The 13,568-nt window shown below is 41.7% G+C and overlaps 1 protein-coding gene across 1 annotated transcript in view; it reads left to right on the forward strand.

Annotated features, from left to right (window-relative positions):
• atp10a (ATPase phospholipid transporting 10A) overlaps positions 1-13,568 on the forward strand; it is a 59,956-nt gene that overhangs the window by 30,086 nt on the left and 16,302 nt on the right. Inside the window, exons 4-10 of the mRNA XM_036540855.1 lie at positions 2,160-2,266; positions 2,450-2,581; positions 2,792-2,922; positions 6,199-6,451; positions 8,515-8,732; positions 8,995-9,189; positions 12,011-12,578. Of these exons, the coding sequence (XP_036396748.1) occupies positions 2,160-2,266; positions 2,450-2,581; positions 2,792-2,922; positions 6,199-6,451; positions 8,515-8,732; positions 8,995-9,189; positions 12,011-12,578 (1,604 nt within the window). The remainder of the gene's footprint in view (positions 1-2,159; positions 2,267-2,449; positions 2,582-2,791; positions 2,923-6,198; positions 6,452-8,514; positions 8,733-8,994; positions 9,190-12,010; positions 12,579-13,568) is intronic.

The raw sequence follows: 13,568 nt of genomic DNA on the forward strand, positions 1-13,568 counted from the left end.
AAAAGCCCCTGTGGGTTGATTTAAAGGTTACCAAAGAGATTACCCAAAAGTGCTAGAAGTTTAAGTCCTTAAGGTCTTAGTAGAGCTTACATTAAATAGAATTTGCTTACGGGTAATGTAGTGCTAGAAAGGATGTGCAGAACATTTGTAGATCTGGATAGGGGTGTGTAATAAAAATGCTTGAATTAGGACCACCCAGACCAAATTTAAACATCAAGCAAGTATATACAAAGGGGGAGGGGGATCGTGTAACCGGGAATTTTGCAGAGCTGATGAGCGGAAAACGTGGCTAGCAAGCTGCGAAGCAGCTAACACTTTGTTTGCAATGTGACAATGTCAAGTTAGTTATCTGACTAATTTGCACAACGCAATGTGACAATGTCTAGTTAGCTAGCTGTTAATTTAGCCATTGAACGGGTCACCTTAGCCATCATCGCAACAATTTGCCCCCCTGAGAGATTTGGCAGGAGCCGCCACTGAATTGTACATACATAGTTCAATCATTCATTGCCAAAGACAATTCATGCCAATTTTTGCACATGCTTAGGTCATGGCTGGCTACTTTTATTTTATTTTATTAAAGAAGGAAAGCTGAAGCACTTTAAGTTAAATGAAAAACAAATTTTATACAAATAAAAAATGCTGATTTATTATATAATTTTTTTTCAAGTCATCATTTTTCAAGTCATCATTTTTCTTCATTTTTTAATAGCGCGATAAATATAGTATCGTGGACTTTTTATCATTGCATTATCGTACCGTGAGCTTTTGGTATCGTTACATCCCTACTGGTAACCATTGCTCATCAAATCAGATCAGACCAAGACAGGACCCGTCTCAGCCTTGACCAACTCAATGTTCCTGTATATATTCTGTCCCCAGAACTTAGTAGGGAGAATCTGTGTGATTGGATCGGGAATGTAATTCCTATTTATGCTTGGGAATCCCTTTATTTTGTCATAACTGGCAAATGTAAAGGCCTACAGGGCAGATGGGCCCAGCAGTCAGTCAGTGGGAACTCAAATGATGATGACATTTAGACTGAGGTTTCACCGATCCCATATGCTAGCCATGTCCAAGTAGTTTACCATTGCCTGGTTACCAAGGAACGTTGCACACGGAGACTCAGTCAGATGTGTTTTATTACAGTATGAGCCATGGGGCCAGGTCTCATCAAGCTCTGAGAAATCACTTAATGCCCCTGAGTGTGATCCATTTGATTATCCGGGCAGGCTGTGAACCATGGAAAACACTTATAAAGGGGTAGGAACATATGTATTAATCCCTAATGGCCGAAATGGAGCACTCTGCTCATCCTCAGAGTGTACCGCTCAGCCCGGCATCTCCTTGCAAACATGCTGACTGTGTAAAGCTGAACTAACTAACGATTAAAGAACAGACGGCTACAGACTGAAATCAGCAAAGATTCATGGGCTATTTAACTAACGTCAGTGCAATCCTTGTTTTAGCAGTGGGGTTAGGTGGTAAAAATGTGCTCTTTCACACCTGGAAATTCAGCACCAGCTATGCTGGATACAGTCCAGTTCCTGTTTGCCTGATGAAACCTGGAAACTTTCTGAACTTTCCTGGTGGTCTGGTTTTGTCAATGATGGGAAATAAAACCTAAAAATGGGTAGGCAGTGTATTCAGTGATCCTAATATTTTTTTTTGTTCTTATCCAAAGGTTGGAAAGAAAGTGATGTCTTGATTGAACACTCCTTTGTATGTCCTTTGTACTTTCTTGTACAATTTGGCAATTGGTTTCTTTCAGAATTTTAGTGCCATCAGTAGATCCCCTTGAAAGGAATTTTGAATTGAGATAATAGTCCCTAGTGGGGAAATATCACTCTAAAACACTGTAAAACTATTACCAGGTTAGGGGTTTAACACCAAATACTGTTGTCTGAAGTAGGTCATTTTCTTCTTACAGTCTTATTTCAAATGTGTAAGTCATTTTTGCTGAGATGTAAAAGTACTTACTGTATCTGTAGAAGATAAAGTACTAATATGCATAATCGCTAATTATCCAATAAAGCAAATTGTGCAGTGATATGAGTGAATAAAAGTAGCTTCGGTAAGTATTTAACATTGTTTGATGTCTGTTATATTTTACCCAAATGTCAAATGTGCAGAGACAGACTGAATTTGTCATTTGACAGAATTCATCAGAATGGGAGAAGAGAGGGACTGTATAAAGACAACCTGCTGCTCAGAGGCTGCACTGTCAGGAACACTGAAGAGGCTGTAGGAATTGTCATTTACGCAGGTGAGAGATTATGTGCACACACACACACATACGCACGCATACACACACACACACACACACATACGCACGCATACACACACACACACACACACACACACACACACACAAAGGCCCCTGAAGACTCAGCAGCTGGCTGCCCCCAACTCTGCAAACCCACCTCTTTGTATGTGTGGTGCATTTCAGGTCATGAGACTAAAGCCATGCTGAACAACAATGGCCCGCGGTACAAGCGCAGCAAGCTGGAGAGGCAGATGAACGTGGACGTGTTCTGGTGTGTCATCATCCTGCTCGTCATGTGTCTGTTCTCAGCCATTGGTACGTTGTCAAGCCTGCTTCACAGCTTCTTGCCACATGTTAGTACCTTCCTGAAAGGCTTCTGAACTTCATGACATCTTTAGGGCAGGGACGCTGAGAGGGCTGCTTGTTTTTTGCACCTTGTTTTCGGGCATTACTGCTCATTGTGATCTAAAACATTTTCTCAAATGTCATTGCTGACCGTGGACCTTGTTCGATACATTCTCTCAGGTCATGGACTGTGGATGTTCCAGTATGGAGATCAGAGGCCTGTCTTCGATGTCCTGAGCCCAGAAGGAACTGACTTATCACCAGCCCTGTCAGCGATTTACCTCTTCCTTACCATGATTATTGTCTTTCAGGTGTGGTTCTGAGGCTGCAGATACAGAATACTGTAACAATTGTATTGAAGGAATAATACCTACATGACATGAAAAATTATTTGTAAATAGAACAGTGCTAAATCACTCATCATTTTCCAACTGTGTTAGTAGGCTTCCCAGACCTTGGGAATTAGCATGAGTAAACAGCCTGGCAATCCCATACAAGGACATTCTTATTTCTGAGATCCAGGTATAAACGAAATTCTCCCAAAAGGGAAAAAAGGAAAATACTTTCTCAGGATTCAGATTGATTGTAATATATTCCAAGCTGGATTCTGGGAAAGAATATGTTTCATAGTGTGAGCAGGTGGGTGTCTGGGACATTGGTAAATTAGTGTTTTAAATAAGCATGACTTTGAAAGAACTGCAATATCTAGTTAGAGAAGACAGTTGTTGTCATAGACATATTGTGGAGCACACAGCAGGCCAGTGTAATCTTACACATGTTCTGAGCTGTGTACAAAACTGTGCTGTCTGCTGCTGCCGAACACATACACCAGTCTTTTAGCACAGAGATAGTGTGTTCCATCACTGAGCAAGTGCACAGTATGTGGTTGTATGCAGCCTTCCGTGGTGTCTGCAGGTTGACCAGCACTGTCATCAGCCAGGGTTCCAGCAGGAAACTGTGTTAAAACAGAATAGCACTGATGAAGGTTCACTTGACCAATTTTTTTTCTAATGTGAACTTCACTTTCTGCACTTTCGCATGTCACTTGCAAGCAACCTTTTTTCTTGCAGTGGACTTTTTTATTTCCAGATAATAAGGATATGAGGGTTGCACAAATTCATATGCATAAAATCATTTGTATGCATGAATAGTTAATCTGGCCCACTGCTCTGATGTTCATGGGCTGTTTTTAGACTTTTTAGAAGCCAAAGAACTGTAAATCTGTTCTACTTGTACTTTTTTGCCTGTTTTTTCTCCCCCTCATAACTTATCGTGACATTCTGATTCATATGAAATATTCTGGAGCAGTCTTCCTTTGGCACACAGCAGTTTTCCCTTGGCTCTTGTAGCATGTGGACATACCATATTTGCATGCATTTTCACACAAATTCATATGCTTCCAAGGCTACGTAGAGCATGACCTTGAAATTTTTCATGCCTGCTCTACAATAACCTTAATGTATGGAATAGATTCTTTGTCCTTGGCATATAGGTGTCAGTATGCTGCATGTATATTGATAACCGTGATATTCTGTGCTGACGTGCTTGACCTTCACATACTGTTGGAAAAGTTATAATGTGACATACAAATTCATATGGATAAAACACACAGATTAATAATTATTAATTATTATTTTATTATGTTAATAGTATATATTCTCCACACCTTTTGCTGTATAGGCTTTTGTACTTTTGATGCATGTACATGCAACCTAACATTGAATGCCAATACAGTGCTCTGGCAGCAAATTACTTACAGTAGTACTCATAATAGAAATGATAGATATACTAAACAATGTTTATGACCTTTACTGTACAAGTGACTTGAAGACCCTCCTGAAATAGGTGGCAGAAGGTTTTCGAGGCAGACATACCAGGATGTTGCCACTTGTTGCTCTGTGTTAAGTCTTCATTACATGTTGGAGAGAGGACATGGTGGGAGATCTAGAGTACTGTAAACACAGCATGGGATGCACTGCCACAGATATGCCTCATTCCAAAAACATGATAGGTAGATGTAAAGACATACTTAAGCTGCAGGGGATGCACATATAAATATTAAACTAAAACATTTTGGTATATAATGGTATTTGATAGTGTTTATTTCCACTCATTGGCATTTCTCAGTCACAGATTTTGTGGGCTTAGTAGCATCAAACAGGTGAATTACTGTCATTTACACATGTATTGGTTGACCTGTCCAATCATAAACTCTCAGTTAAAAGTTGCTACGAGATGTTTGTTGCAAATCCCATCAGCCAGGTCAGGGTGGGGTGTTCTCTTGAATGAGTACTTCCAACAGTGTATCTAATCCTTTTTCAATACTGAGTGTTGAGAACTTTCCCTCCGTTTTCATCAACACAATGTCTACTTAAGACAAACCTCAATTTATTATCTTGTCCCAGATGTTTACATATCGGGTGACAAAATTTTCCCTCAGTTTTCAGACAGCTTTGTTAGGCCTGTGAATGGTCTGATGTTTGTAATGGATGATGCCAAACTGCACGCATCAAATATGACATCTGGCATGCCTTGTCTTTCAGTTCAGATAATTCGACCAGTTTTAGGTCAGAGGTGGATGGTTGCTTATTCTTTGAGATGTGTTCTCTTTGGTGGGGATTTTTGATGACCTCAGTGTAAAGCCTAAGCTGGTCCTTGATGTTGCCCACCTGGTTGCATCAGTCTTATTTCACTAGTTTGGGTGAGTCCAATGCCAACATTAAAGATGTTAAAGCCACTGCCTTCAATTTGAGGTGAGCCTCCTCAGAAGAAGTCAGCTAAATGACTATGTAATATACCTCGGACATTGTTAGTATGCAGCGAGTAGAATCCTTGCTTATGACGTTGCACCCCTCTTCATCAGCATTGTTGCTCTCGCTCACTTGTACTAGAGTGGATGCTTCTGCCAAGCCACTGAAATATTGAGTGTGTTTCCATTTCATTCCATCATCATTTGCTTCTTGAGCTTGGTGAATGTAAATAACTTTTATGCACCTTTTAAAAATGCAAATTGTGTGTAGATAGAATGTGGTGTCCGGTGCTTTTTTAGTGCCAGAGTTGGCTGACAGCCTCCAGTGAACAGCTTGGTGTCTTTCGGGAGCCCTTAAACATTTATTTCTTCAAAGCTGCATACAATCATTCAAGCGTTTGGGACTTTGCCAACTGAAATTTTATTTAGAGTGCGTTTGTGTTTAACATCTATCGTTAAATTTTCCAATCCAGCTTTCAATTTCAGTGGGTTTAGCTGAGTCAGTGATGTTGCTAGGACAGTACATCATTCTCACATGAGCTATTATTGTGCATTGAAATGCCTGTTGTTAGTATAGGTAGACCTTCTATGTGTAAGTGAACAGACCTGGTGGATCCAGACGTTAAGGTGTTGAAAGCTTGTATCCAGCTTATATTAATGATAATGTAGATTGTTTCCATGGAATGAACTCCTCAAAGCTTCTTCAGTTGTTAGGAAGATAGTGTTAAGTTAAATTTGATTTATTTATTGGAGATTGATTGATTTTGAGCTTGATCTGCACTAGTCAGATTCCCAAACCAAAGTTGTTTTTTGTGATTTGTTTCTCTGTCCATCACAGGTTTTGATCCCCATCTCCCTCTTTGTGTCAATTGAAATCGTTAAAATCTGTCAAGTGTACTTCATCCATCAAGACACAGACCTTTACGACGAGGAGACCGACTCACATCTACAGTGCCGTGCCCTCAACATCACAGAGGACCTGGGCCAGATGCAATACATTTTCTCAGACAAGACTGGAACCCTTACCGAAAACAAGATGGTGTTCCGCCGTTGCACCGTGGCTGGGGTTGAATATTCTCATGATGCCAACGGTAAGAAAATGAATGTGTGTTTCATATATGGCTGCTAATCCTAGTGGAGATGCAGTGTCCTTGGGGCCCACTAACAGAGGCACTCAGTGGGGTGTGAATTCTTGGCTCAGCAATATTTCAGTGTACATAGCAATATATAAGCTGTAATTCCAGAAGGAGCTCATCCCAATGAGATGTAATTCAAATGCATATTTTTTAAGTACAATCTGGTCTAATTAACTGGAATAGAAATGTGCAGTCTTTCTCATTATGTATGATCTGTATAGTGGTTAGAGAGTAATTTGTCACTCGTGAATCACGGCACAGGCCTTTACACCTATGAGCCAGGTCTTGCATTTCAAGGGCGTCCATTTTGCTTTTATGCAAAACAAAATTTGCCAGTGCACACAGGACTGACTTCCTAAATGCTCTCTTAGACTGCATGGGGACAAGCAAATATATAATGAGGAAGGGTATGTATCTGCATTCTTGTTCTGATCTTCACAAAAGAAATCACATTTATATTAAGTTTTTTCTTTCCTAATTTGTATTTGTGTATAAGCCTGGAGTTTGTAGTGACTTCAGTTAAGCGTTAGAATCAATTTTAGGTTTGTTTTTGGAGTTTAGATTTTTCTGACTGCTACCAAGGTCAAGGCCAATAACATGACTAACTGTAGGTACTGTGAGCAATGAATAACCCAGCCCAGAAAACCTACCCCATCTGCCAAGTTGGTCATGTATGGACACAATCTAGAACCATCTTTACTGGGTGCACATTTAGAATTTTGGTTGATGGCCAGTATACCACATCCTACCGCTGAGTTGATAAGAGAGGAGGGTGTGACTGGGCCATTTGAGCTTCCACGTGACATGAAGTTTGTAGCAGAAACAGCACTTGATTGAAGGGATTCCTGATTAAAAAATGGCAAAGCATTTGTGAGGTAGTCTGACGATCAGTCTAAGCCACCATAAATTTGGATTGCTTTTACACAGATGATGCAATACAAATGGGCACATGATATGGGCCCTGTTTCAAATTATATGGTTCAGTGGACCGTTGTTTGAGAAAAATCGAGAAGTCTGTGGCACTACTTTTCCTTCTCAGCCTTCCCCATTACCCACATTTCACCAGTACAGCAGTTTACAGAGCGGGAATGTATGAAGTTTGACCAATGTAAGTTCTTTTTCCTTGAATTTGGAAGATTCGCTCTTTTCCAGAGTGTTTATTTTGTCTTTGTTTTGTCCAGCACAGATTCAGTGCAGATGATGGAAATAAAGCATTGGTCCTGTTTGCCCTGCTGTGTACCATGCCAGAATGGTCATTTTTCCCCAAGAATCGCCAGTCCTGGCTCTTTAGGGACTTTCTTCTTAGTGTGGAGAGGCTGTTAAGTATGTGTCCACCAAGTGCTCACTAAAAGTGAAAAGTGGCATTCCTTGGTTATGAGCTTCCATTGTCTATAAAAATTAGATCATTTTCAAAGAATAGCTATGAAGACCACAAACCATAGGGTTCTTGGTGTTTATAAAATAGATTTTTCTAAATACTTGGGCCCCTAAGATATGCATGGTCTGTATACCTGTAAATGGCATGTGTGAATAAAGGACCGTTGCTCCAGTGCTTGCTTCCTCAGACTAATGATTCATTGGGGTCCAGTCTCAAAGAAGAGCTGTGGATTTCTCAGTCTCCATGTTAGTATTCACTTTGTTTCCTTGAAGATTCCCAGAAGAGTGAAGTGTTGCTTTGAATATGTAAAAGGGATATAGGATTGTCCAAAATGATTGACAGTGAAGCTCTTATTGTAAATTAAGGCATGGTGGTAGCTAGACTGCATCACCAGTGATGACAGTTCATATTATGAATGATGTCCTGTTGAATTTTTTGCCATGGGATGTCGACCATTTGTGTGTTGCCCTTGTGAGAAGGTTGTGGGGGTGGGACACTGGAGTAAGGAGCATTACCTTCAAAAAAGTGTATCCGTGTTAACAGGTTACACAGTGTTCTGGATGTAAGCTTTATCATTTGCCTTGCATCTGCTAAGAAAATATGCTAAAATGATTTAGTTCAATGCAACGTATCGCCCTAGCGAGGAGGCTTGCCACATACCAGGAGATCGACTCCGAGGAGGAGGAGTGCACTTCCCATGGGGACACCTTGCCACGTCGGGACAGCGTGACCAGCCACCAGAGCGGCAGGGTGGTGCTGCGCTCCCAGAGCACCAAGTCCCACCGCCGAACAGGCAGCCGAGCGGAGGCCAAGAGAGCAAGCATACTGTCCAAGCACACAGCCTTCAGCAGCCCCATGGTCAGTGTTTGACCAACTCTCTGCCGGTTACCGTAGTACCACCCCTCAGACTTACTGTGTGTAGTAATGATTTTTTGGGAAAAATTGTGATTGCTTATTGTTGTGGGATGATTTTGTTTTATTGTTTTGATATTGGAGGATGCATGATTCCTAACAGTTTCCCTGACCTCGGATGCTTTTGTGTGTGAAATATATGCATGCTCATTTCTGGATATTGTCCCTTCCAGCCTTGGAAATATGTGCTTTCTTGATTGTTGAACAGGAGAAAGACATCACTCCTGACCCACAGCTTCTGGACAAGGTAAATGACTGCAGCAGCCAGATTGACTGCATGCGGTATGACAGCCAGCCCCTGAGTCAGCTGACCCCGGAGCTGTCTGACATCATCGACTTCTTCATCGCGCTCACAATCTGCAACACTGTGGTGGTCTCCTCCCCCAATCAGCCCAGACAAAAGGTAAGCTGCATCTTTTAGTTGGAAGTAGATCCAGATTCAGTCAATTCACCAAAAATTTATGTGCGGGTTTTCATCTGCATTGTGTGTTTTAATTTGCCAGTAGTGGTCTGGTGATTCATACGCAGTGACGAGCCCAAGCCAGTTAGAGCTCATTGAATGTGAATATTCATTTTCCATAGTAAGTGTAGCACTTCACTTTTTGAAACTGGGTGGTTGCCTAGAACCTTTGAAAAATTGAACCTTCTTCAACAGTTAATTTTAGCAGCTGTTCAGTTGAGTTGGAAAGAATGGCATAAGGGGAGAACACAGCGAATGGTTTACTTGTTGCAAGGTGTGTATTTGTATGATTGCACTGAACAGATACCATGCAAAAGCATGGTGAAAATTTCCATTGTTGTGTCTACTAACCATCAGCTGTTCTTTATGGGAAAAAATGTAACTGACAAATAATTCTGGTCATAGTTTTAGCTGACGAAATTAAAACTGTTCCTCAATAGTTTAATTGCAATTAATGAAGTATATTTGAGATTCTAATATCCTTGTCAGAGTGCACCTCAGAAAATCTAATCCAGGTCAAAGTGTAGATGTTAATCAGGCTTGTAATTGCCATTGACCTGGCGTGTGCCTGTTACTTCCAGCCACTCACATATGTCATTGACTTTTTCCAGAAAAATGTCTAGTGGAATAAACATGATAAGTGGTAGTTCTTGGGTAAATGAATTATATCTTTCTCAGAAAATGTCCCTATGTGGTCTTTGAGAGAAGTTATGTCCATTGTGACTGTGTGCTTCCGGCAGCATGCTCTGTGTAGCCGGCCCTTCATTGTCCCACCCAGCGGTGGTGTGCCTTTCAGTATTCTCAAAGCATGGGTGTGTGTTTTCCTGGGAGAGAACAGCTGTGGAGGGGGATATCCTGCCAGTGTTTGCCCACTCTTTCTAGTGACCCCAAGGCAGGGCCTGCCAGAGAGCTGCACTCTGGCAGCTGACCCACCTTCAACAGTCATAACTGATGCACCTATATACCTCTTGTAAACGGGGTTTATGACTGCAGAGTGCTGCCAGCCCAAGCAGGTGCATATGAAGCTGTTACTTAAATCAGCAGTATGTCGTCGTAGACGCAATGTGTTTGTCATGCACGTTATGGAAGGTGTAGGTGTTGTCATTTTTTGAAGACTTGTGATGTGTCATTTTTGCCGGATATTTGCTGTTGAAATAATAATTTAAAATAAAACTACACTACGTTCACTGTCCTCATTTATTGATTGTGGTCCATTTCTAGTCCTCCCTCCAAGCCCTTTTGTCTGTGTCTGTTCTATCGTTGATGAGCATGCGCAGGCTGTGTCCAGATTTCCATTGGACCAGAAGGAAAGGTGATATTGTTTCACGGTTCGGTTTTCATCTGGAAATTCAGTGAATCTTTATGATGCTGCAAATGTCCCATGAAAGTTTTGACTGTCAACCAACATAACCATGATAATGACAATGTCCTTGTACCAGCATTCTGCTTCTCCAATTTGGAATTCATCGAATTTCCAAATTACCATGATTACATTGATTCTGTTACACTGAAAGCAAAAAATGGAGGAAGAAGGAAACATCTTCAGTTTGCCCCTGGAGACGTTTTTTTTGGATTGATGCAAAGCACCTCAATCCCTGATTCTGGAGAATAACAGGTTCTGTGGCAGTTTTATCTTGTGTCAGCTGTTAACATATAACATAGCTGACTGTGTACATTGGCTACACCGTATAGTATTTTTAGTTACCTTCATTTTCTACTTACTTTCCTACCTTTTCCTTCATTTATGGTTATTGTGTGGTTTTTCATCCTCTCAAGAGCAAATTGTATTCCTGATTAAAGTCTCTTCTAAGGGTTTATGAAGTTTTATTAAAGTAAGTTTTATACTTCAAATGACAAGAAGTCAAAAAAGTATGCTTGAAAAACTTTGTGCACAGAAAGTCAGTATGAAAAGTTTGCAGATTTTTTGTGTTGAACCTACTCCCTCTTATGAAACCAAGATTGTAGCACCTGTGGATTTTATTATATTTTTGTTTTCTGATTTGTGTACACATTAAACCCCATTCCTCCTTAGCATGCATGGAGATTCAGCCCAACTTGGTAGCATTTTAGCATTTTGATAAACCAGAGGTCATCGCTGCCATTTATATCTGCTAGCCACATTCCCTGCTGCCGACTGTCCTTTTGCGCAACTTCGCAACTTCCTTTTAAACAGTCTGATTACCATTTCTGAGATTTTGTACATACTTGATGTACAGTCAAACCCACTCCTCTTGCCATGCCATGAGCCCATTTTGTTAAAGTGAAACTATGTATGGTTCAGCACTACACCATTTTGAAAAGATATGTGTTTTGGAAAGTATTACATAACATATTTGATGACTGTTACCCTTATTTTTCCTTAGTTTTTCAGCTGTATCATCTTACTTTAGACATTGTTTCTTATTCCTGGAACGTATGACACATTACTGAATGTAGCTGTAAGGTGTATCATTAGAACATCTGTCTGTTCACATGGTGGGGCAGTTTGAATAAGTTTCATTGTTTCTTCTGCTTTTGCTCATGTTGATTTCTCTGTTGAAAAAGTGTCCCTGCTCTTACTTTTCTTGAAATGTCTGCTATAATGTGCTTTGCCCTTTTGCAGGACACTCTGTGAAGAGCTTCATGGAAATTCCTGTTAACAGTGCTATATTAGGTTAAACCTTAACAGACTGTTTACTACAGTAACGAATGAAGGAGGGCTTACATTAAAGAGAGCCTTTCTGTGATGCTGTTCTAACTCCTTTCTCTTTCCATTCCCCTCAAGGTGCGGATGAGGTTCGAGCTGAAGTCCCCCGTGAAGACCATTGAGGACTTCATTAAGCGCTTCACCCCCAGCCGGTTGACCTCCGGCTCCAACAGCAGCAGCTCCTCCAGCCTCGCCGCCAACCGCTCGGCCCAGAGGACCGGCTCCAGCGGGCTCCCCTCGCCCTGCGGCGAAAACACCCTCATCAGGCTGAACGAGGAGCAGCACCCCACCCACCACGAGGGCCTGGAGAACGCCTTCAGCCCCGTGCCCCTGGATATGGAGGGGAAGACGTGCGATGCCGAGGAGGGCGAGCTGCGGTATGAGGCGGAGTCGCCCGACGAGGCCGCCCTGGTCTACGCCGCCAGGGCTTACAGGTGCTCTCTGGTGGGCCGTCTGCCAGACCAGGTGGCCGTGGAGCTGCCTCACCTGGGCAGGCTGCACTTTGAGCTCCTGCACACCTTGAGCTTTGACTCCACCAGGAAGCGCATGTCGGTGGTGGTCAGGCACCCTTTGACGGACCAGATCACCGTCTACACCAAAGGAGCCGACTCGGTCATCATGGACCTGATCAGGCCTCCCTCCTCAGGTAGACTCTCAGAAAACTGGATCTTGGAAGTGAGAGAGTTGAACAGTATGCCTACAGAGATATTGTACAGTGACCAGATAGTCAGCTCCATGTGAAGGTCCATAGTCTAAAAGAGAACATCCATATCTAGTGTAACAATTCAGACAGCACCAAAGCCTCCTTTTAACCTCCATGATAAGAGTGTTAATCTTTGAAAATAACCGCTGATTCTCAAACTGCGTTCCTGGCTCCTGACTCTGGACCATACATTTTATACACATCATCTCCAGAAAGTAACAGGGCCCGCATTTAGCAAATAAGATACTTTCAGTAAATCTGGTAAATCCCCAGTGGTTAGTTGCTTCTAATCTTTGGTCATATTTTGTCCTGGGCAACAGTTAGAAAAGTGCAGTGTCATGTTGTTAAAGTTGTGACATTGGGTTAGTTGTGCAACCCATGTCTACATTTCTGTCTTTGTGGAAATCTCTTGGCAACTGATTACGTCTTTAAAAACTGACACACAGTCTGGCTGAGAAGGGCAGTGCTGTCAACACCCTGTCTTGGAGATTAAGGCCTTGGAGATGAATGCCGGTCATTATGATAAAAGAACTAGAAATAAAGGTTCTTACAATTTTGCAGTGATACTACAATCACGATTTAACAATACATGTTGTAATGAGAATAATGGGTCATTGCAAGGAAGCAGTTTGCTTCTTCATTTTTTATGATAAGCTCAGGTTTTGATTACATTACATTCACTTAGCAGATGCTCTTATGCTCAGAGCGACTTCCAGCACAAAAGAGCAGAAGTGTATCCAAGTTGAATGAGCAATAGTGTCAGACCAGGCTAACAACTCTCCCAGACCAGTGAGTGTAAGCATAACACTGTTCAAGTCCTACCACAAGTTAACTTGTGCAACAGAATCCAAAACACATGTTGATACAACATATAAAATAAGCAGCATGCAATAGAAGTAGCAGGTGTAAGGGGGTGGGGACTGAGGTAGAACC

The sequence above is a fragment of the Megalops cyprinoides genome, chromosome 11 (assembly GCF_013368585.1).
Source record: "Megalops cyprinoides isolate fMegCyp1 chromosome 11, fMegCyp1.pri, whole genome shotgun sequence".
In the NCBI taxonomy this organism is placed as follows: Eukaryota; Metazoa; Chordata; class Actinopteri; order Elopiformes; family Megalopidae; genus Megalops; species Megalops cyprinoides.